This window comes from Neovison vison, chromosome 2, assembly GCF_020171115.1.
Source record: "Neovison vison isolate M4711 chromosome 2, ASM_NN_V1, whole genome shotgun sequence".
NCBI lineage: Eukaryota > Metazoa > Chordata > Mammalia > Carnivora > Mustelidae > Neogale > Neogale vison.
The window spans coordinates 198,434,640-198,457,451 of NC_058092.1; the positions used below are offsets into that span (position 1 = coordinate 198,434,640).

Sequence of the window (22,812 nt, forward strand, 5' to 3'; positions counted from 1 at the left end):
GACATGGTCCTTCTTTATTCGTGAGTAAACCTAGGAGCTGAGTGAGCTGAAGGATTATGTGGTAGGTGTATGTTTATTTTGTAATTGTTTAAGAAACTGCCAAACTCTTTTCCAAAGTAGTTGTAGCATTTTGTATTTCCCCCAAGCAGTGTGTGAAAGTTCTCTTTTTCCCACATCCACGTCAACACTTGGTCTTTTTAATTTCTGTAAGAATAGATCATTGTGGTTTGAATTTACATTTTCCCATTGGCTAACAATGTCAAGCATCTTTTCATCTACTCAGTTGCCATCCCTATGTCTTTGATCAAGTGTCAACTGAAATCTTTTGTCCATTTAAAAACAAAGGGTTGATTATTTTCTTATTACTGATTTTTGAGAGTTCTTTATATTCTGGATAAGAATTATTTGTTAGATGTAGGCTTTGCAGATATGTTCTCCCACTCTGTTACCAGCTTGTTCAGTCTTTTAACCAGGCTTTTTGAGGACCACACGTTTCGAGTTTTGATGAACTCCATTTTACCCATTTATTCTTGTATGAACTATGCTCTTGGTTTTCTACTTAGAAAATTGTTGCCTTACCCAGCATCCCAAACATTTATGTCTTACGTGTTATTTTAGAAGTTTTAGAGTTTTAGGGTTCACATTTGGGTCCACGATCTATTTTGAGTTCATTTTTTATATGGTGTGATGCATGACTGGAAGCTCTTTTCCTTTTTGCATATGAATATCCCATTGTTTAAGCCCCATGTGTTGAAAAGATTTCTATTTTTTCCCGTGAATTGCTTTTACCCCTTTGTCAAAATTAGTTGTTTATACATAAGTGATCTATTCTGGGGCTTTCCCTTCTGTTTTATTGATCTATTTGTCTGTCTTTATACCAGTACCACACTATATTGTTTACTGATAGCTTTTATAATTTGCCTTGAAGTCAGATATTTTTAGCCTTCCAGCTTTGTTCTTTTTCAGAGTTGTTTTGGCCCTTCTAGGTACTTTACACCTCCATGTGAATTTTAGAACTAGTTTGTCAATTTCTAGAAAAAAGCCTGCTGGGATTGTTTTGAAGCTATGTATACATCAGTTTGAGGGAGAATTGACGTAATATTGAATTTTCCAACCTACGAACAAGATGCATCTTTTATTTCTCTTAGCTGTGTTTTGTAGTTTTCAGAATATAGGGCTCTCATATCTTTCCTCAGACTCCTGTTTTCGACTATTCGGTTTTTCTGCTATTGGTGCTTTTAAAAATTTCAGTTTCAACTGTTTGTTGCTGTTATGTAGAAATAGGATTGATTTTTGCATATCAATCTTGTCTTTTGTAACCTGGCTAAACTCACTAAGCTCAGTAGTAACTGTTTGGTAGATTTAAGTTTTCTATATAGATGATCATGTTACCTGTGAAGAAAGTTTCATTTCTTCCTTTCCAGTCTGGATGCCCCTTATTTATTTTTCTCACCCCTTTGATGACTTCTCTAATATAATATTGATTAAAAAAGCTGTAAGAGCAAATGTGTTTATCTTGTTTCTGATCTTAGGGAGAAAACATACGTTTTTTCATTATTAAGTATGACGTTGGCTTAGGGTTTTCCTTCATGTTTTGTATAAAACCGATGAAGTTGCCTTTTATTCTTAGTTTACTGAAAAAAAATTTTTTTTAAAGATTTTATTTATTTATTTATTTGTCAGGGAGAGAGAGCACACAAGCAGGCAGAGTGGCAGGCAGAGGCGGAGAGAGAAACAGGCTCCCTTCTGAGCAAGGAGCCCAATGTGGGACCTGGGATCATCATCTGAGCCAAATGCAGCAGCTTAACCGACTGAGCCACCTAGGCGTCCCTGAAAAATTTTTTTGATCAGGAATGAGTATTAGAATTTCTCAAATGCTTTCTTTCTCCATCGATTGAGATGATCATAAAGTTTTTCTTTTGCACTATTTTAATGTAATTACATTGATTTTTGAATGTTAAAACAACTTTGCATTTATGGGGTAAAACATAATTGGTCATGATGTGTCCTTTTATATATTGCTGGATTTAATTTGCTGACATTTGTTAAGAATTTTTATGTCTGTGCTCATGAAGGATATTTGTAGGTTTTTTTTTTCTTCTTCTTGTAATAGTTTTTCTTGCTTTTGGGATAGAATTAGAATAATGCTTATGGAGTGAGTTGGGATGTAGTTCCTCCTCTTCAGTTTTCTGGGAGAGTTTGTCTAGAAGAGAATGGTTTCTTCCTTACATGTCTGGTAGAATTCCTCAGTGAAGCCCTGTGGGCCTCCAGTTTTCCTTACTGGAAGGTTTTAACCACAGAAAGGTAGTGGAGGAGTACATTTAACTTACTTGGTGTCACGGAGAAGTCAGCTCTGTTATCTACTGGTTACACAGAGCAGCTGCCTCCTGGAATTGGAGACATAGAATTAGATTTTAAAATAAAAATCACCATCATGGGTTGCCTGGGTGGCTCAGTGGGTTAAGCCTCTGCCTTCAGCTCAGGTCATGAACTCAGGGTCCTGGAATTGAGCCTTGCATCAGGCTCTCTGCTCAGCGGGGAGCCTGCTTCTCTCTCTCTCTGCCTGCCTCTCTGCCTACTTGTGATCTCAGTCTGTCAAGTAAATAAATAAATAAAATCTTAAAAAAAAAAGTTACCATCATGAGCAGTAATAAAATAGGTGCTTATAGCTCTGAAGGTTTGGTTTGGGGGACGAGGCTGGGGATTGGGAGTATCCTTGCAAATCCTGGAGATGAGCTCCCCATTGGTAAGCCATGCAAAGACTGTGTTGTTACAGTTAGTCCCTGGTAGGCTGTGTTCAGAGAGGGCCTTTTGGCTACTTTTCATCCTCTTATGGAGGATGCTCTGAGGGCTGAATTCATAGTTTCTGCCATTGTGTATATGTTTTAAGACAGAAATGGAGAGAGCATATGGAAGTATGAGCAATTTTTTCCTAACGTGCTTCATAGTTAAATAAAAGGAGTGAGATAGGGAGCTCAACATGGGAGAATTTCTTGAGGGTCTGCTCTCTTAACAAAGCTTAACAGAAGCTGGATGGGATGAAGCTGTGCCCAGCTCCTTGTCAGGAAATGAAGGTGCTTTACTCAGTGTCCAACTCTGCTGTTGGGCCCTGCCATCCGCAGAACATCAGTGCCCTGCAGGCTGTAAGCTCCTTGAAAGCAGAGTCCACATGAATCATGAACTTGTAATTCTTTAGTAGAGATGTGTAAATTTATAAAATGTGTGGAGGGATGTTAACGTTCTTCTAAAATGATTGAATTCTTTCATTAATTTCTTAGTGATACAACATGTCTGCGGCAAGGTGTGATGCAGAGTGTGCTGTCGTTTGCTGGGTCTGCTGATGGCTACACACTCTTGTAATTCATGTTAGGGATACAGGGCCTGATGGGAGAAGATGATGAAACAATCTTTGGGCACCAAAAGACCAAAGCAAACAGAAGGACTTAGGAATAGGAAAGTCACCATTAGTGGGTTTCTTAAAGAGATAACACCAAAAGAGAATAGGTGGCCAGAAGGATGAGTTCCTGACCTGGATTATCCCACCCGCTAAAAGGACGAAGAAGAGCAAATCCAAAGGCTTAAAAAGGGCTTTCAGCTGACTCTGTAGAGAAAGGGAGAAGATAAACTCAGGTGAAGTCCCTGACTTCACTAGTATACAATAAGGCAAAGGTAAATGAGAAAAAAAGAGTGCCTGGCAGATAACGATACTCAGTATTTGTTTAACAGGTGGATGCATGAACCAGTGAGAGTGCATGAACGTGCTTGAGGTCCTGCTGAGCCACATTTTGTAAATGAGCATTCTCGGCGCTCACGTGCTCTGTAACCAATGCCCAGAGTACGGATGGCGATGGGCAGGACACTGGGAAAAAAAAAAAAAGTTTAAAAAGAGGATAAGCTAGTGGTATGTTCGTTTTGGATGCAGTAGAGACTGGAGGAATACTGACCTGGTATTTGGCTTTCAGCAATGATCAATTAAAAAGAAGTGAGGATGGGAAGAGAGAAGGTATGTTAGCTCATTTCAAGTGTTTTGAAGGAATCGCTCCTGAAAGAGGGATGGATCTCAGTTTGCATGATTCCGGAGGACAAGGAGGAAGGAAATACCCACCTGGGCAGCCAGTCTAGACAGAGCAATCTTCGCTCTTAGTTACGGGTAGCAGCTGCTTACCTCTCACTTTTCAGAGTAAACACTGAGGCCGAGAGCTGATGAGATGGTGCAGGGAAAGAGTGAAGGAGGGAAGACCAAGAACGAGTCCTCGGGCATGTCCTTTACTATCAGTGACTCAGTCAACCATATCATGAACCACGTTCATAAATTAAAGTTGTGCTTTTGGTCCTGTAATATATACACATTTCTTTTTGTCTCTTGTAGGAGTGGTTCTAATCAAAGCCCAGATTTCAGAGCTGGTGATCCCTGTCCCGGCAGCTCAGAAGATAGCTCTGTGTGCCCGCAGCTCTCTGAAGAGCATCTTCTCTTCTCTTCCTGACATTGTATATACTGGCTGTGCAAAGTGCGGACTGGAACTGGAAACAGACAAGAACAAGATCTATAAACAGTGTTACGGCTGCTTGCCCTTTACTATGAAGAAGCTGTACTACAGGTGAGGCAGCTAAGCAAGCCACTGGGTTGGCAAAGATTTATTATTCTACGACTGGACATGACCGAAACATTGCATATATCAATTCTTACTTTATAATGAGAATTAACTAGAACTAATCCAAGAGAATAACATTTTTCTGCTGAGTGATAAATGGCTATTTATGAAGGCAAAAATTGTCTAGTAATCATAACAGGGATTTTTAAAAGCAGTGATTAAAAGATACTATTATCTTTAAGAGCTATATTGAAGAAAATTTTTACTTGGTTTTATATTTTTTAACAAAGATCTAAATGGCTCATGAGAAACTGATTTCTATACTTTCACATATAACTGGAATTTAAAGGTTAAACTGTTCTGTGATCTAACCTCTCAGTGTGGAAGCTAATAAGGTATTTAACTTTTCTGTGCCTCAGTTTTCCCAGCTTCACATTAGAAATTAAGGATTGCAAATGTTCTTCGGTAAAATTGCAAACCAGCTCTGTGAAAAACACATTTTTCAATCAATCAATGTCCAAATGCTTGTATTTGTCCAAAGTCGTATAAATTTTTTCTTTTTACCTTGTAAATTACATGCCTTTATAAAATAATCATCACTGTTTCATGCTCTTTTCTGTTTCTAAATACTGCAGTATCTAAAAACTAAATACAAATGTATTCAGCATGTTATCATTGTATACGTTAAGAACATTTATAGAAGCTTAATCCATAAACCTTATATCCCTTTACATATGTGTGTTATAAATAAGTAAATAAATTTTGCTCTTACTCTGAAAGTTGCTTGTATGGAAAATAAAGTAAAATTAAGATAGGTGGTGTATAAGAAATATAGTTAATGAAAAAAAAAGAAAAAAGAAATATAGTTAATGAAAATTGATTTCTTATCAATAGTTAAGACTCCTTACAGAATGCGTGTGTTACTTTATATCATTCTTAATGTTCCTAATGAACGTGATTATTTATTGGACAAAAATGTTACCCAATAAATATCCCTTATGGAGCAGACAGACTTTGAATCTTCAGTCTAAAAAATAATTATTCAAGAGAAGGCCTTCACAGATTATTATCAGCTGACTATGGTATACCCAGTATGAGGTCTATAAAGTATGGTTCTAAACTATAATGCATTGAAGAGGTAGTGCAAATGTTTTGTGTTGCTAGAATGTTGATAGACATGCTAAAGCAGAGTTGTTTTGTTTATTTATTGAAAAGCCTTTAAATTGTTTTTAGGTTTAGGATTCAGATTATTTGGTTTTCTTAAAAAAGATTTTTTTTTTTTATTAAGAAAGTCTTGAGATTAGAGATTCCCTCAAGTTATCAAGTACAGTGATTCAGAAATCATTGCATGAGTCATCACTTATGTTTCTGTGTAAGTCAGTAGCAACGGAATAAGAAAAAGCTGATTGCCTAGTTTTTTTTTTTTTTAATATTTTACCTATGTATTTGACACAGAGAGATCACAAGAAGGCAGAAAGAGAGAGGAGGAAGCAGGCTCCCCACTGAGCAGAGAGCCCGATGCGGGACTCAATCCCAGGACCCTGAGATCATGAACCAAGCCAAAGGCAGGGGCTTAACCCACTGAGCCACCCAGGCACCCCTCTGACTGCCTAGTTTTGAAAGACCCACACAATCGAGTTAGGTATCCACATATGTTCACCCGATACTTCGTACTGTGGATGTTATGCTGGTTGATGTAAGCATGCTTCTTGTACTCAGAAACTCTTATGAAATACATAGTGAGCATTCGTATGGGATGACAGTCCCATGCTGTGAGTGGGTTGGTCATGCTGAGTGTTGCTTGTTTGTGACTTGGAGTTGTTTTCCAGCGGCAACCTTAGCTCCATGGTTTAAGTCTCATTCCCGCCTTCAAAGGATTCCCATGTGCTGGTGACTCTCGGCAGCATTTCTACCCTGGTTTTCTCCTCCAAGCCCCAATATCCAGATACTCACTTCCTCACTTGAATGTGTTTCAGGCACAATCTCAGGTATTTTTAGCAATAAAAATTTTTCCTGTCTATATCAAACTGGGTTCTTCCCAGTTTCTTACTTCCCAGTGCATGGTATCACCGGCTACCCCATTCACCTAGACACCTGCACAGAGGCCTTGAATCATCCCCTTTTCCTTACCTACCATGTCTAATCTACTGGCAAGTCCTAGGAATTTCATCCAAAACCGCATCACAAATTCACCCACTTTTTCCCATCTCCACTGCTCCTCAACCTCAGGGGCACTAGTGACATCTCAGGCAGGACAGTGTCTCATGGTTAGGGTCCCCATACATTGCAGGTCATGTGACATCCTGGTTACCTGGCCTTGCCGAAACCCCAGTTATCGCAAAACCAGAACGGGAAGGCAGCACCTGCTGGTCCTGAAGCACGTGGGCTTGGTCGCGGCTGCTGCTCAGTCTTACTGGCCTCCTTCGGCCTTGGCCCACTTCCGCTGATTCTCTGCACAGCTGACGGGTGATCACGGCCTGACCTAAACACCTCCGGGTGGGTTCCCTTCACCTGCTGCCATGCTTTCCCTCTCTCTGTGCCCACCTCTCCCCTCACCCTCGGCCTTCTTTCAGTTCCTTGGACACCCGATGTTTTTGTCCTTAAGCTTTCTTGCGTGTTCTTCCCTCCACCCGCCCCACGTCTTAGTTTAAACGACACCTCATTACCGGGGCCTTCCTAACCCAGCACCATGTGTGTACTCCCTGCAATTGGTATTGGTCTAGTTGTTTGATGTCTTCTCTAAAAAACATCTTTACTGGGCTAGAATTCAAACAAACCCATCTAGAATGTATGATCCATGGTTTTAGTGTATTCACAGGCTTATGCCACGGCCCCACAGTCCATTTTTAGAGACACTTTCATCACCCATCACCCATCACCCATCGCTTCCATCACCTTAGCAGTCACTTCCTCCCTCCTTCCATCCCAGCATTTGGTCTGCTCCCACATTTTGGCTGTTATGAATGATATTGCTGTGAAGATTTGTGTACAAATTTATTTTTTAAGATTTTATTTATTTATTTGACAGAGATCACAAGTAGGCAGAGAGACAGGCAGAGAGAGAGGGAAGCGGGCTCCCTGCGGAGCAGAGAGCCCGATGCAGGACTCAATCCCAGGACCCTGAGATCATGACCTGAGCCAAAGGCAGAGGCTTAACCCACTGAGCCACCCAGGCACCCCGCTTATTGTCTTTTTTTGTCCCACTAAACTCTTATGATCCTGGAGGGAAGGAACCAGATGATGGAACCAGATGATGGAACCATCATCTGGAAGGAACCAGATGATGATTTCAACCACATCATCATGTGGGTGAAAGGGCAAGTAGGTTTTTTGAGGGAAAATCAGTACTGTTGTTTGAACTGTTAATTCCTCTATATTAATGAGTCTGTTTCTAAAATCTGTTCTTGGGGCCCCTGGGTGGTTCAGCTGGCTGAGGGTCTGACTCTTGGTTTCAGCTCAGGTCATGATCTCATGGGATTGAGCCCTGCATTGGGTTTCCTCCTCAGCTCGGAATCAGCTTGTCGCTCTCCCTGTGCTCCCTCCCTGCACACCCTCAACTTTATATTCTTTCTCCCTCTCTCTCTCAAGTTTAAAAAAAAAAAAAATCTCTTCTCAACTTATTTTTAACAATTAATCTTTGAAAGAGGTAATATGAGCCTGGTTAAAAATGCAACCTGTAGAGGAAGATATGAAGCCGGAAATTCTTCCCCATCTACCCTCCACCATCGCTGCTACTTCCTTGCTGATGGGAGGTTTTTGTATATTCTTCTAGTAATTTATCATGTCCACACCAGCACATATATATCCCTTTCTTTAAAAATATGTAGATAGAATACTGCCCATTTTGTTATTCATATTGTTTGTTCCGTGGAGTACATGATGGCCGGCCTTCCCTAATAGCACGTATAAACCTTCATCAGCCTTTTTAACAGCCACATAGTACTCAACCATAGCACACACTGAAAATTATTTATCTAGTTCCCTGCTGATTGACTTATAAAACAGTCTGTTTTTTTTTTAAAGATTTTATTTATTCATTTGACAGAGAGAGATTACAAGTAAGCAGAGAGGCAGGCAGAGAGAGAGGAAGGGAAGCAGGCTCCCTGCTGAGCAGAGAGCCCGATGCGGGACTTGATCCCAGGACCCTGAAATCATGACCTGAGCCGAAGGCAGCGGCTTAACCCATTGAGCCACCCAGGTGCCCCAACAGTCTGGTTTTGATAAGGAAAAATCCAGTGGGGAAAAAGAACTTGAAATTCTGACTGTGAAATACTGTGATTATTATCTTTATTTGTTTCTAAAAATGATATAGACAATGGTGTAAAAATATGTTTTCTTTTCTTAGTATCTGAAATTTTAAAATGAATATGGAATAAATTAAATTTAATAATTAATCATTTGAAACTCTTAAAAAAAAAGGGGGGGCTTTCTTTGTGTTTCAGAATGTCCTAGAGTTGTTTTAGGAATTAAAGTGAACCCTTCCTGGAAACCCAGTGCTCTTTGAAATTACATTGTACTTAAACATTCCTTTAATTTGAACATGTTATTTAAGGTCCTGTGTTATTACTGTTTTGTAGGCCAGCTATAATGACCGTAGCTGATGGAATACATGAGGTTTGCATCCACGTAGGATCCAAGCTGATGGAGAAGATTCTTTTCAACATTTCTCCTGACTGGCTCAACAGAGTTATAGGTAAGATAGCAATACTCGTTTCGGGGGGCATCGACAGTTTATTGGAACAGAAAGAATACTGTAAATTAAGGTTTTTTTTCTGTCTGTGCAAAAGCAGAGGGATAATTTAGCTTGAGTGGAACAAAAAGGACGAAGGTGGAAGGTAAGACTTGCTCTCCACCTGCTGTGACAGCCATATTCTGCCTTGTATCCCTGGTGGGGCGGGGGTCTTGTGCAGTCCTCCCCTCTCCCAGCAGTAGGGCACCACTTATGCTCTGGATGGGGAGGCTTCCTGCCCCTCCCCTAGGGATAGAGGGATTTTTCTTTTCTCTTTCCTCCACGGTCAGCCCTGGGTAATAGGATTTACCCACCTTCTTCTCTCAGTTTAAGGCTCTCATTCCTTAAAGGAGCCCTGAATGGTGTTTTGTGTTTTCCCTTGTGGCAGCTTCTCCGCTTCTCCAGACTTCACCATTGTTGGAAGCTTTCTCTGTGTCCTGCCCTAGATCCAAGTGTGTGAGCACCTGATGGGGACGAGGGTGCAGTCCCACCTTACCTGAGACACTGGCCCACACTTGGCTTTTAGCAAGTCATGAAAAGTTGTAGCACATTCTTCCTTCTTGCCTGTTGGGTGCACGTGTCTTCTTTCACCGCTTGCTGTGATAATCCTGTGGTCTCCTCCGTCCTCTCTCGTTTCCCTCTGGCTTGGCTGCCTCACTACCTCGGCTGTCCTAGAGGCTCCATAAATTGTGACTTTGTAGTGTCTTCAGTTTTTCTAATAATTGTTAAGGTTGGAGCCATGTTTTTTCCAGCTTTTCACATCCTAACTGGAAGTCTGTGTGTCCTTTTTTATTCACTGTCTTTATTACTTTTTATTCTTTTGGCTGTTCCGTTCCTTCTCTTGGTGTTCTTTGTTGTATTTTCAGTTTTGCCTTTTTACTTTTGGCACAATGTCAGTTAGCCTCCATTTCCCAGAGAAGGACCGTTCCCAGATCAAGTCTATGTCTGCATTTTGCACATTCCCAAGTCAAATGCACTTCTTGGCATTAATTAAATTGCAAACCTAAGTAAAAATGTGGGCACCAGTTATAAAATGGTCTTCAGACCATTCAAATGATCTGTAATCTTGATTTTTTTTTAGCTTATCTAAGTAAAAAATATGAAAGTTTTGAGTATTGTAAGAGAATTCCCTCACTGCCAAAAATATGTGACTGGCTGCCTGGGAGTCGGTAGAGGCAATCCAAGAGGGGCTGATGGTGTTGGACGGGGAACAAGTGTAGTTTGAGCATGGTTGGTCGTGCCTGGCCAGCCTAGCATCTAGCACCCTACTCAGGAACTGGACTTAATGTCCTAAAATAAAATAAAATAAAATAAAATAAAATAAAAGGAAGCTATAAGACAAGTGCAAAAATACAGTGATATCTCTCTGTAATTTCAGTATTTTTATATTATCAAGATTTAATATATAAGGGTTCTGTTATATAAACTAGATAGCAGACAAGAGCTGTCGACCGGATAAATGAGACGGCTTTTCTGACGTGGACACGCTCTTTCTGAGTCAGGCTTGACCCAGGAAGATGTCAATGTCAGTTCTTTCCTCTGTGATTTATAGAAGCCAAGAGCTGTGTCATCGGTCCGAGCAGCCTGTCCGCGATCAGCGGGCATCGCGGGCCCTCATTCTAGAGCATCTTCAGCACCTGTGACTGGAAAGAGAGGGGATAGAAAGGGACATTTCCGGCGGGTGTCGGGCCCGAGAACCAAGGCGGGACGACCCCTTGGCTGTGTGCGTTTCTGGCATCTGGGCAGGGAGCCTAAGAGCGAGTGTGTTTCTGTGTTCCCCAGCGCCTCCCTCAGAGGTCACCTTCCGCGCGGTGGCCGCGGACCTGCTGCACTCGCTGCTGGCGGGCGGCGGCGCCCCTTGCGTGCTGAAGCTGCACAGCCTCTTCGTGTTGGATGAAAACAGCTGCCCGCTGCAGCGGGAGTTCTCGCTGCTCGATTTGTATCCCGACAGTGGAGAGCCGGGGCCCAGTGCCCTCCTCTGAGACCCGAGGGGGAAACCGCGGGTACTTCCAGGAAGACATTCCAGGAATGACGGGGCTCTACCCGGGTGTTTTAAAAAAATATGTATTTTTGTAAAGAGAATGGTGTTAAATATATAAATTAAAACTTTTTTTCTAGGAACGTTCTGTGAGGTTTTCTGTCTGTTGTTTGGTCTTTTCCTTTCCTGCTTCTAGAGGAAGGGTCTGGCAATAAAGGCAATAGGTGGCAGTTCCCTGGGAATTATAGGTTCCCTCTCTAGGTCCCTGCTCCGTTCCAGCGCTCTGTGAAGGACTGAACACACAGACATTTCTCTTCTGCCATGCTCACAAACTTTCAGTGCTCCACCCCACCCCACCTTTTTAAAAATATATATTTTTAAAGATATTATCTATTTACCTGACAGAGACCACAAGTAGGCAGAGAGGCAGGCAGAGAAAGAGGCGGGGGGAAGCAGGCGCCTGGAGATCCCGATGCGGGGCTCGATCCCAGAACCCCCAGACCATGACCTCCGCGGAAGGCGGAGGCCCCAAGTGCCTCCAGTGCTTTCCCTTTAATAGACTATCAGTGTGAACTGATTTCCTCGATTGTAACTATAGAAGCAGTGGGTTAGTTTGTATATCCTGAGAAGGATCCTTGACCAAAAATGGGTGTGGGGGAAACAAGCATTCTACTTGGTGAGTTAATTCCTGGGGAAGGAAGAGATTAAATCAAATGACTCCTGAGGTTTTATCCAACACACAGTAAGGTGAGTGGGGAAAAAGCTGTCCCCGTGTTGTACCTAGAGAACAAAATGGTTGGCTCTCCCAGATAACTCATGTGATGGCTGATGAATCTCAAGGCCAGAGGTGATGTCTTCTAAGCTATGCTCTTTCAACTCTAAGCACAGTAGAAGCAAATCTGGAATTCTGATATAAATTACTGCCCAGTCTGGGTAAGCCCACGGAGAGTGCTGTCCTCTTAAACTTGCCTTCCTTCACTTTGCCCCCAAGATGAGGTCTAGTCCTTTTATCAACCAAAACACAGCCTGCTGGAATAGAGGGCCTTCACACCCTTTTGGGTAGAAGCCTCTAAGCCATTTCAAGTGAGACAAAGAACAGCAGGTCCCGCCAGTATCTCTTCACAGTTTCTAGTATGTAGGGCGTAGGTTAACCCATTTTTCTAGGAACCCTTATTTGGGCTGAAAATAACTTCCCTCTGTCCTGAGGAAATTACCATGTATTTAATTTAAACAAATTGCCATCACTCCCAGGTGTACTCCTTACCCTAGACGTACAGGTAAGTATATTTAACATACTCCACAGATTTTTATAAAACTCCACTGAGGAGCCTAGGAGCCTAAGAATGTCAGCCAATCCAACAGTCCTATGTCTGGCAATCCAATGGCAGACATTTTAGGTAAATCTCATTTTTCTTTCTTTCTTTCTTTTCAAGATTTCATTTATTTATTTGACAGAGGGAGTGAGATCACAAGTAGGCAGAGAGGTAGGCAGAGAGAAAGGGGGAAGAAGGCTCCCTGCTGAGCAAAGAACCTGATATGGGGCTTGATGCCAGGACCGGGATCATGACCTGAGCTGAAGGCAGAGGCTTAACCCACTGAGCCACCCAGGCACCCCAGTAAATCTCACTTTTTGTCTGACAGTTCAGCTGAGAGGGACAGTTCTCCCGTCTTAAGTTGTTTACAGCTAGTCTTCCATTAATGTAGGTTCACCTGAATAGGTGACAACATGGCTTTCTTAGAAGAAAATATCTCTAGTTTCTCAGAACGATATAGAATGAAACAGAAAATGTCCCATCCCTATGTCTTTGATTTTAAATGATGAATTTGCATCCCAGAGGGTCTCTAGATGATGAAACATGGTTCACAGACCAGAACAATTAGAATAAAGTGTTTGGGTTTCCTGTTTTAAGGCCAGTAGGGTAAGAAATAGGTGAGGGGGAGGTTTGCCAATTACTTGTTATTCTGTCTTTGAGGGTCTTAAACTGGGTTTGTTATCGGGAAGTTAACTCCATCCACTTAAGGAATACATTTGCTAAGGGTGAGCCGTCTGCTTCCAAGTGGAGGGGGAGGGAGAGCTTTCTCTCTCTTGGCTCCCACTCAGCTTTCTGGGGCTGCAGGAGGGCATGAACTGACAGTGAGACAGCTTCTCCCCAGTCTCTTCCCCATCCCCGGAGGCCCAGCTCCTGCAGGGACTGGGGGCAGGGAGGAAGGCAGGACCAGGGACAATGGTTTCATGACAAACTGGCTCCCACTGTGGTCCCTTCTTGGGGTGGTCCTGACCGCCAGTGCCTTCTGTGCAGTAGGCACCCAATGCTGCTCTTTCTAGAACACGTGCTCGAGTTCTTTGGAGGGCTTCTCCTCCTCACGCAGCATCTGCATGGTTTCTCGTCAGGGGAGATCAAGCTCACTTCACTCCCTGCTCAAATACACACAGTGCAAATTCTCCACATAGCCAGACAGCAGATAAGCTGAGGGATTGTCCTTATTTACATAATGTGTGTAGTACAATTCAAGTTATGTAATGTTGTGATCATACCATGTGGAAGACTCTGACCAAAATGGTGTAGTGATTACCCTGGGTTGGGGGGTTGGGGCCTGGTTTTACCTTCTCCTTTATGCTTGTTTTTATCTGATGGAAGTACTAGGAAAATTTCCCTAATTCCTGAAAAATACAAATTCCCCATATTAAAAAGATTTCTTACAAATATAGGAAAAGGTAATACGGTTTTGATCACAGAAACTACCACCAGGTTCTTCATGGGGCGGCAGCCGAGCCCACAACCCTACCCCTTCTCTGGGCCGTGTCTATATTTGGTTTGATTCTTTGGCAAAAACTGATTACTCACAGACAGCAGGTTACCTGACTCAAGCTGGGCCAATCAGATTGTTTTTCCTGGAGTTAAAATTAAGATTTATACAAAGAAAAAATGCACAGATCTTAAATGTACAGCTTGCTGAATTTTGACAAATACATACATTCATGTAGCCAATACCCCAATCAAAATTTAGGTTTCCATCTCTCTAAAAGTTTCGCTCATTTCCACTTCCTGTCAATCCCCACCCATGCTAGGCAACCACTTTTCTGGTTTCTGTCCCCATAGATTTGTTTTATCTGCTCTTGAATGTCAGGTAAGTAAAATCGTATGGTTTATATTCCTTTGTGACTTGCTTTCCTCACAACAGTGTTTTTGAGATTCATCCAGATTTTTATGTGACTCGGTAGTTCATTTTTTTTTTAAACATTTTATTTATTTGACAGAGAAAGATCACAAGTAGGCAGAGAGGCAGACAGAGAGAAAGGGGGGGATGCAGGCTCCCTGCTGAGCAGAGAGCCCGATGTGGGGCTTGATCCCAGGTCCCCAGGATCATGACTCAAGCCCATGACAGAGGCTTTAACCCACTGAGCCACCCAGGTGCCCCTAGTTTGTCTTCCTATTGGTGAGTATATATGCCAGTGTAGGAATATATTATCTATTTTCCGATCCAAGGTCATTTGGGTTGTTTCTAGTTTGGGGCTGTTATGAGTAGTTGTGAACATCTTTTTTGCTAGTCCAGTTGTGGACATATGTTTTCAGATTTGGCTACGGGGTTGGGGGTAAATTCCTGTGACAGATTGCTGGCTTATAGGGTATCTGTTTCACTTCAAAAGAAACTGCCAAAGAGTGCTCTGGAGTTGTACAACTTCACACATAAGCCGTGTATGAGGGTCCCAGTAATTCTGCGGGGAACCTGTATCCTCATGGGATCTGGGATCTGGGATCATGACGTGAGCGGAAGGCAGAGGCTTTATTTAGCCCACTAAGCCACCCAGGCATCCCTCCCTGACTGAGTTGACTTCTAGACTCTAGGCAATTTCAACCAAAGTCACAACAGTCTTCCTCTTTGGGAGATGGGAGGGACTTAGCAAGCTGATTCTAAAAGTTACATGGAAATGCCACATGCCCATATAGTCGACACTCTTTTCTTTTTTTTTTTTAAATATTTTATTTATTTATTTGACAGAGAGAGAGATCACAAGTAGGCAGAGAGGCAGGCAGAGAGAGGGAGGGAAGCAGGCTCCCTGCTGAGCAGAGAGCCCGATGCGGGACTCGATCCCAGGACCCTGAGATCATGACCCGAGCCGAAGGCAGCGGCCCAACCCACTGAGCCACCCAGGTGCCCCTATAGTCGACACTTTTTTTTTTTTTTTTTTAAAGATTTTATTTATTTATTTGAGAGAGAGAGACAGTGAGAGAGAGCATGAGCGAGGAGAAGGTCAGAGAGCGAAGCAGACTCCCCATGGAGCTGGGAGCCTGATGTGGGACTCGATCCCGGGACTCCAGGATCACGCCCTGAGCCGGAGGCAGTCGTTTAACCAACTGCGCCACCCAGGTGTCCCTATAGTCGACACTCTTGAAGAAGAACCAGACCGAGACTTAGCCAAGTAGATGTTGACATTACACATGAGTAATTAAGACATGATGGTATTAGTATAAAGATAGGCAAATTTACTCATGTAGTAGAAGGAGCCCAGAAACAGACTCAAATGTATATGATGCTTGATTTATTTCCTTGGTACTGTAGCAGACTAATGGAGAAATGGATAATCTTTTCAATAAATGGTGCTTGGATAATTCAATATCCAATATGGGAAAAAAAGTAAGAAACTCAAATCCAGTGTTATAAATTATACAAGCGTCTATTTCAAATAGCTTCTAGATACTTAAATGTGAAAAGCTAAATAATTGAGCTTCTTGAAAATAGTATAGAAGAATGTCTTCATGATCTGGAGGTGTGGAAAGTGTGAGAAGATGGAGGAGGGAGAGTAAAGTGTCCTCCAAGCTGAGAAGGCACTTTGAGACCAGAAAATGAAACAGGCCACTCCGTACAGTTTGCACAGTTTTATTCAGGTTGACTTACTGATGTGGGAGTTGGGATGGTGACAATAGCGGCACAACTATTCTCCCCAAAGCCCAGACCTAAGTCCACAAATTTTATACAGTGAGGGGATGTGCAGAGAGCACCTTAGTTAAGTCAAAGGGTCTAACACTGACCAGACCTCGTGGCGCCAACAGTGTGCCAGAATGGGAGGTGGGGTGGTTAGGAACTATGTTATCTCTATTAGTTATCTAAACAACTTTAGCGAAGACAAGAACAAGCCTTCTCACATTCCGGTCAGGGCATACATTAACCTAGGGCTTCGAACATGTAGCCCCGAGAGAGGTCATTGTGTGGACATGAACAAGACGGAGGGCCAAAGATGGAGTCCGTATTGTCCGCGCTCCTACAGAAGTGCTTCTTAAAAAGAGGACAGAAAAAGATTGCTTCGTTTGACTGCATTAAAATGAAAAACTTCTATTTATCAACAGAGAGCCATAAAAATGGGAGGAAATCAACTGCAAATATATTGGTAATTTAAATAAACAGAATGGGAGAAAACAGTTGTAGTTTATCTAATTGAAATGAATTCCTACAAATCAATAAGAAAACCACAACCCAATAGAAAAGTGGTTAAGAACATGAACAAGCCCTTCACAAAGGAAGAGATTGGAATGACCAAGTAACATACAAAACAGGTTCAGCCTCCTTTGCCATTAGGGGAGTACAAATTAAACCCACAAGGGATAGCTCTCCATACTATAAAGAATGACTAGAATAAAAAGACTGATGATACCAAGTGTAGACAAGGATGTAGAGCAATGGGAACAGCAATGGGAACTCAAACACTTCTGGTGGGAATGTGCACTTGGAACATTGACTTTGGAGAACAGTTTGGCTTTATCTACTAAATGGGGAGACATGCAAACTCTATGATCCAGCAACTCTACTTCTGGTTTAAACCCCTCCCTCCTCCCGCAATGTATAATGAATCTCGATTCATCGTGTGGCGTCAAAGAAGCCAAATACAAAATAGTGCTTCCTTTCTAGTTCCCTATATGAGCTTTGTAACAAAACAAAAAAGGCTGTGGCATTTAAGGCTGCATGGTTACGTAGTAAAAGCAAATAAGTGATTTCCACAAAAAACAGGTTAGTGGTTATTTTGGTGGGGAGGGAGAGACATGCTTGGGAGGGGGCGCAAGGGAAGAGTCTGGTGAGGCTGGTTTACCAGTTAACAATATCCTAGGGGCTCCAAATCCGTCCTTAATACATCCTCTGCATGAGTACGCGGTTGAACAGCAGAGGGCGCTGGAGACACGCTGCAGGAGGTGGACGCTTTTCTTGCTTTTTCAGTAGCGGCACGTTAGTCACGCCGCGGGTGTGGGGACACTGGATGGCGGTGTGCCCCTGCCACACGTCCCGGACTCGCGGCTCCCCGGTCACTTTGCATCCCAGTCTGGCCCGTCAGTCATGTTCCCAGGACCCTCCTGGCGTGGACACCAGAGCTACCCCCTCCCTCCCATCTGCTCCAGGGCTCCCATTGTCTAGCTTGCATCATCTGCCTTCTGGAAGTTTGTCTTATCAGGTCAGTCAGTCAGCAAACCAAGAAAAGCAGATTATCAAAAACAGTAGGAAGACAAGAATCAAATCTGGTCACTTTCAGGATTACACTTTATCAGCAGTGGAGATAAACACATAAATTACACAAACCGAAGGGTGGGAGAGGGAGCAAAGTAGGAAGGAAGGAGGGAGAGAGAAGGAAGGGGGAGAGGGAGGGAAGCTGGCAGGGGGTGAGGGGGGAGGTGGACACAAGGACGGTCCCACAGGCCGCTAACGGTGCCCAGACAGAAGCGGCTTGTCGACTGGGCATGTAAAGGGCCTTTCCCACGGCCGTGGTGATAGTGTAATGGCACTTGGTGTTGCCTACAGCCTTTTTTGAGGTCCCTCGGGCAGTATGTAGCAGTGATACCATTTTGGACATCTGCGATCTGCTTGCAATTCCAGCTCCACCACCTCCTGGCTCTGGAGCCCTGAGAAATGACCCCCAACCCCCCCATGCTCACTTTCATCCTTTCTGAACATGGGGGAGCTCCTCGTGGGCTGCTGTGTGGATGTGACAAGCTGAGGTTTAAAGCCCTAGGCTATTTCCCAAGGGCTAGTTCCCTGCGCCCCATCTTAACAGTCACCCCACTTTGAGAAACATGCTACTTGAAATAAAGCTTCACCTAGGGAGGGGAGGAGTGACCTGGGCCAATGATTCTATACTTAAAATAGGAAAAAAACAAGAGGCAGATATTATGATCTGTCTCCATAATAGCATACTAAATTCAATTAAGAAATACATCCATTACGTTGAAAGAGCCTGGCTTATGGAATATAATCAGCAAACTACTTCATCTTTTTGTTTTTTTCCCCTTTTTCCAGTGACCCATTCAAACCTGCTTGGCAGGTTGCTTCTCCCTGCCCTTTGGATAAAATCTAGGGCAGAGCGCATGACTTTTTTGATCACTTTTAGGTTGCAGTAAATTTTTCCTGTAACTTCTACTTAAGAAAGCAAGTTGTGTTCAGCACTTAAATTGTCCAATGTCATGTAGTCTGAACTTGCAACTTCATTGAAAATTTAAGCTCCCCCTTCACCCCCACCCTCACGCCTGCTCATGCCCCTTGAAGACTGCAACCGGAGAAGGGCATGGAGCACAATTTTCCCATTTCTCCTACCTTGTGCTTCCACACTCCCCCAACTTGCAAACAGAGGTTTCTGCTCAACCTAGTAGGGGCAGGGAAGGAGCCCAACCAGGAGGCCGCCTAAGGGACAGGGGACATCCTCCTTGACCAATACAGTTATGAGCTGGAGGACTCATGTGGGTACTTCAAGAGCCTCCTAGATCTGCCATCTCTTACCTAAGATTCCCCAACCCCAGTTTATTCCGGGGCGGGGGTGGTAGGTGGGTGGGACGCAGCACCATCCCCATCCCCTTTAAAGGTTTATATTACATTGTCTGGAAATTAGATTTCCCAGACTCTCCTATGAACAGTGTTCCAGGTTGAGTTTGCCAAATGTGAGATAATTGGGTGAGACTCGACAGCAGAAAGAGGGTAAAAATCGTCCTTTTCTGCCTTGGACTCTCCTACTTTGGCCAGCAGCATGCTCCAGGCTCTCGCAGTCATCTGGGCAGAGAATTCCACAGTCAAAAATCAGGAAAAAGCTTGAAATCAGGAAACGTGATGCCCCCAGCTTTATTTTTGTTTTCCAACATTTCCTTAGCGATTCTCTTCTGATTCCATACAAATTTTAGGATTATTTGCTTCAGCTCTTTGAAGAATACCGGTGGAATTTTGATCGGAATGGCATTAAAAGTATATATTGCTCTAGGCAGTATAGACATTTTAACAATGTTTATTCTTCCGATCCAAGAGCATGGAATGGTCTTCCATCTTTTCGTGTCTTCTTCAATTTCTTTCATGAGTGTTCTGTAGTTCCTTGAGTACAGATCCTTTACCTCTTTGGTTAGGTTTATTCCCAGGTATCTTATGGTTCTTGGTGCTATAATAAATGGAATCAATTCTCTAATTTCCCTTTCTATATTTCCATTGTTAGTGTATAAGAAAGCCACTGATTTCTGCACATTGACTTTGTATCCTGCCACGTTGCTGAATTGCTGTATGAGTTCTAGTAGTTTGGGGGTGGAGTCTTTTGGGTTTTCCATATAAAGAATCATGTCATCTGCGAAGAGAGAGAGTTTGACTTCTTCATTACCAATTTGGATACCTTTTATTTCTCTTTGTTGTCTGATTGCTGTTGCTAGGACTTCTAATACTATGTTGAACAAGAGTGGTGAAAGTGGGCATCCTTGTCTTGTTCCTGATCTCAACGGGAAGGCTGCAAGCTTTTTCCCATTGAGGATGATATTTGCTGTGGCTCTTTCATAGATAGATTTGATGAGGTTCAGGAATGTTCCCTCTATCCCTATACTTTGAAGTGTTTTAATAAGGAACGGATGCTGGATTTTGTCAAATGCTTTTTCTGCATCAATTGAGAGGACCATGTGGTTCTTCTCTCTTCTCATATTAATTTGTTGTATCACATTGATTGATTTGTGAATGTTGAACCATCCTTGTAGCCCAGGGATGAATCCCACCTGATCATGGTGGATAATCTTACACTGTTGGTGGGAATGCAAGTTGGTGCAGCCTTTTTGGAGAACAGTGTGGAGATTCCTCAAGAAATTAAAAATAGAGCTTCCCTATGACCCTGCAATTGCACTCCTGGGTATTTACTCCAAGGATACAGATGTCGTGAAAAGAAGGGCCATCTGTACCCCAATGTTTATAGCAGCAATGGCCACGGTCGCCAAACTATGGAAAGAACCAAGATGCCCTTCAACGGACGAATGGATAAGGAAGATGTGGTCCATCTACACTATGGAGTATTATGCGTCCATCAGAAAGGATGAATACCCAACTTTTGTAGCAACATGGACGGGACTGGAAGAGATTATGCTGAGTGAAATAAGTCAAGCAGAGAGAGTCAATTATCATATGGTTTCACTTATTTGTGGAGCATAACAAATAGCATGGAGGACAAGGGGTGTTAGGAGAAGGGAGTTGGGGTAAATTGGAAGGGGAGGTGAATCACGAGAGACTATGGACTCTGAAAAACAATCTGAGGGGTTTGAAGTGGCGGGGGGGTGGGAGGTTGGGGTAGCAGGTGGTGGGTATTATAGAAGGCACGGATTGCATGGAGCACTGGGTGTGGTGAAAAAATAATGAATACTGTTTTTCTGAAAAAAAAATTGAAAAATTTTTTTAAAAATCTTTAAAAAAAATTAAAAAAAAAATCAGGAAAAAAAGTTACCTGGCATGTGGCTGTGCAAGTTCTGGGAACTCACCACTAGAGGGAAGCAGTGGACAGCAGAGGCTCTGAGGCCTGGTGGCAGATGCCCAGTCCTGAGGTCTCCCCATCTCGGAGAGCCTTGCACAGCCACACACAGGCCCCCGGAGGTCCCCATCTCTACAACACATCACTAAAGTGCATGAATGACCACCCCAATTCTCCACCCCTCCCTGCAGCTATGTCCACTGCCATGCAGCTTGCAGTTCCTCTCATAAAAAAGGCATAGTTTGCCTCCCTGCCCCTTGATTTTGAACTTGGCCACACAGCAGAGCTCAGTCAATGAGATATTAAGTAAACCCAGCAGAGAGTGGAGCTGTGCTTGCCCTTCTGCCTTCCCTTTGGAAAGACCCCCCCCCACCACCACCACCAACCAGCCCCCTACACCGGGGAGCTGCTGCCCTTCCAGCTTGTGCTCAGAATGAACAAATGCAGAGTGGGCCTGGGTGAGGACCTGAACCCTGCCAGACCCCCTGTCTGAAAGTGGCTTGCCTGATCTCGACGGGCTCACACTCAGCTGGCCATAGATGGATGAGAAATAAATCCTCATTTCAGTACAACTCTGCGATGTTGTGAATGTTTATTACACGCGATCATCGCAAAAACAGATGACACAAGCAATTTCTTCCTTCTGGCTTCACCAGCCTTCCAACGAATCGTGTAATCCAATACCTTGTATAAAACCAGTCTTTGCTGAGAATTCTTTTTTTTGGGAATTCTGAGAAAAATGTTACTTTTCTGTGTTGGGTAGAGTGATGTTTGTGCCGATAAATGACTAGAAAAGCTGAATAAAATACAAAAAACCCCTTTTCAAGTCACTGGAGAGCTCCCAAATCGAAAAGCTGACAAGCCATGATCTCTGAAGGAGGAAAATACAAGGAGGTGAGCTGACATTCTGTGAACCACTTTATTCCTTCAAGGCAATGCATTGATTCTCATTAAGGGGCTGGCCTTTTGGGCAGAGGGCTGAGGCTTAGAGAGAGTAAAGGCAGCAGAGTGGCTGGAGTTGGAGAGATAAGACAAAAAATTTGGAGATTGAGGTTGCCAAAGCAGCTGGGACTAAAGAGGCAAGAGGTTGAAAAGAAAGGAGATAGAAGAGTTATTCTGGGGCACCTGGGTAGCTCAGTGGGTTAAGCCGCTGCCTTCGGCTCAGGTCATGATCTCAGGGTCCTGGGATTGAGTCCCACATCGGGCTCTCTGCTCAGTGGGGAGCCTGCTTCCTCCTCTCTCTCTCTGCCTGCCTCTCTGCCTACTTGTAATCTCTCTCTGTCAAATAAATAAATAAAATCTTTAAAAAAAAAAAGAAGAGTAATTCTGACACTTAGGGTTTTTCCCTTTGAGGCATTTGCTGATTATGAAGTTATGAATTAATTTATGCAGAAAGCTCATGGAAGATGGCAGGGCTTTCCTCCTCTCCTTTCCTTCTCTCTCTCTCTTCCTTTGTCTCTCTCTCTCACTTTCTTTTTTCGCAATACCATGACACCAAGGAGATAGAAATTGGAGTTTATGACCCACTAAGGAAGAGGAGTCTAGTAAACACACCAGAACCTCATTTGGTGATTGAAATGGTACCCTTAGAAGATTACACCCTAAAAATGGGTGTAGTCATAGAACCTTACAGGAGGCCATAGAGGTGGTCATAGAACCTTACAACAACGGCAACCTACGGGCACCAAGGTAGCTCAGTTGCTAAAGCAACTGACTCAGGTCATGATTTTGGCTCGTGTCATGACCTCAGGACTGTGGGATCGAGCCCTGTGTCGGA

At 43.2% G+C, this 22,812-nt stretch overlaps 1 protein-coding gene across 5 annotated transcripts in view; it reads left to right on the forward strand.

Moving 5' to 3' along the window:
• Positions 1-11,442, forward strand: part of SHLD2 (shieldin complex subunit 2) — an 88,014-nt gene extending 76,572 nt beyond the window's left edge. For all 5 annotated transcript variants that reach the window (XM_044239990.1, XM_044239988.1, XM_044239989.1 and 2 more), the window contains 3 exons: positions 4,370-4,598; positions 9,170-9,285; positions 11,104-11,442. In XM_044239990.1, the coding sequence (XP_044095925.1) occupies positions 4,370-4,598; positions 9,170-9,285; positions 11,104-11,303 (545 nt within the window). In that variant the 3' untranslated portion in view covers positions 11,304-11,442. The remainder of the gene's footprint in view (positions 1-4,369; positions 4,599-9,169; positions 9,286-11,103) is intronic.
• Positions 11,443-22,812: the final 11,370 nt, after the last annotated feature.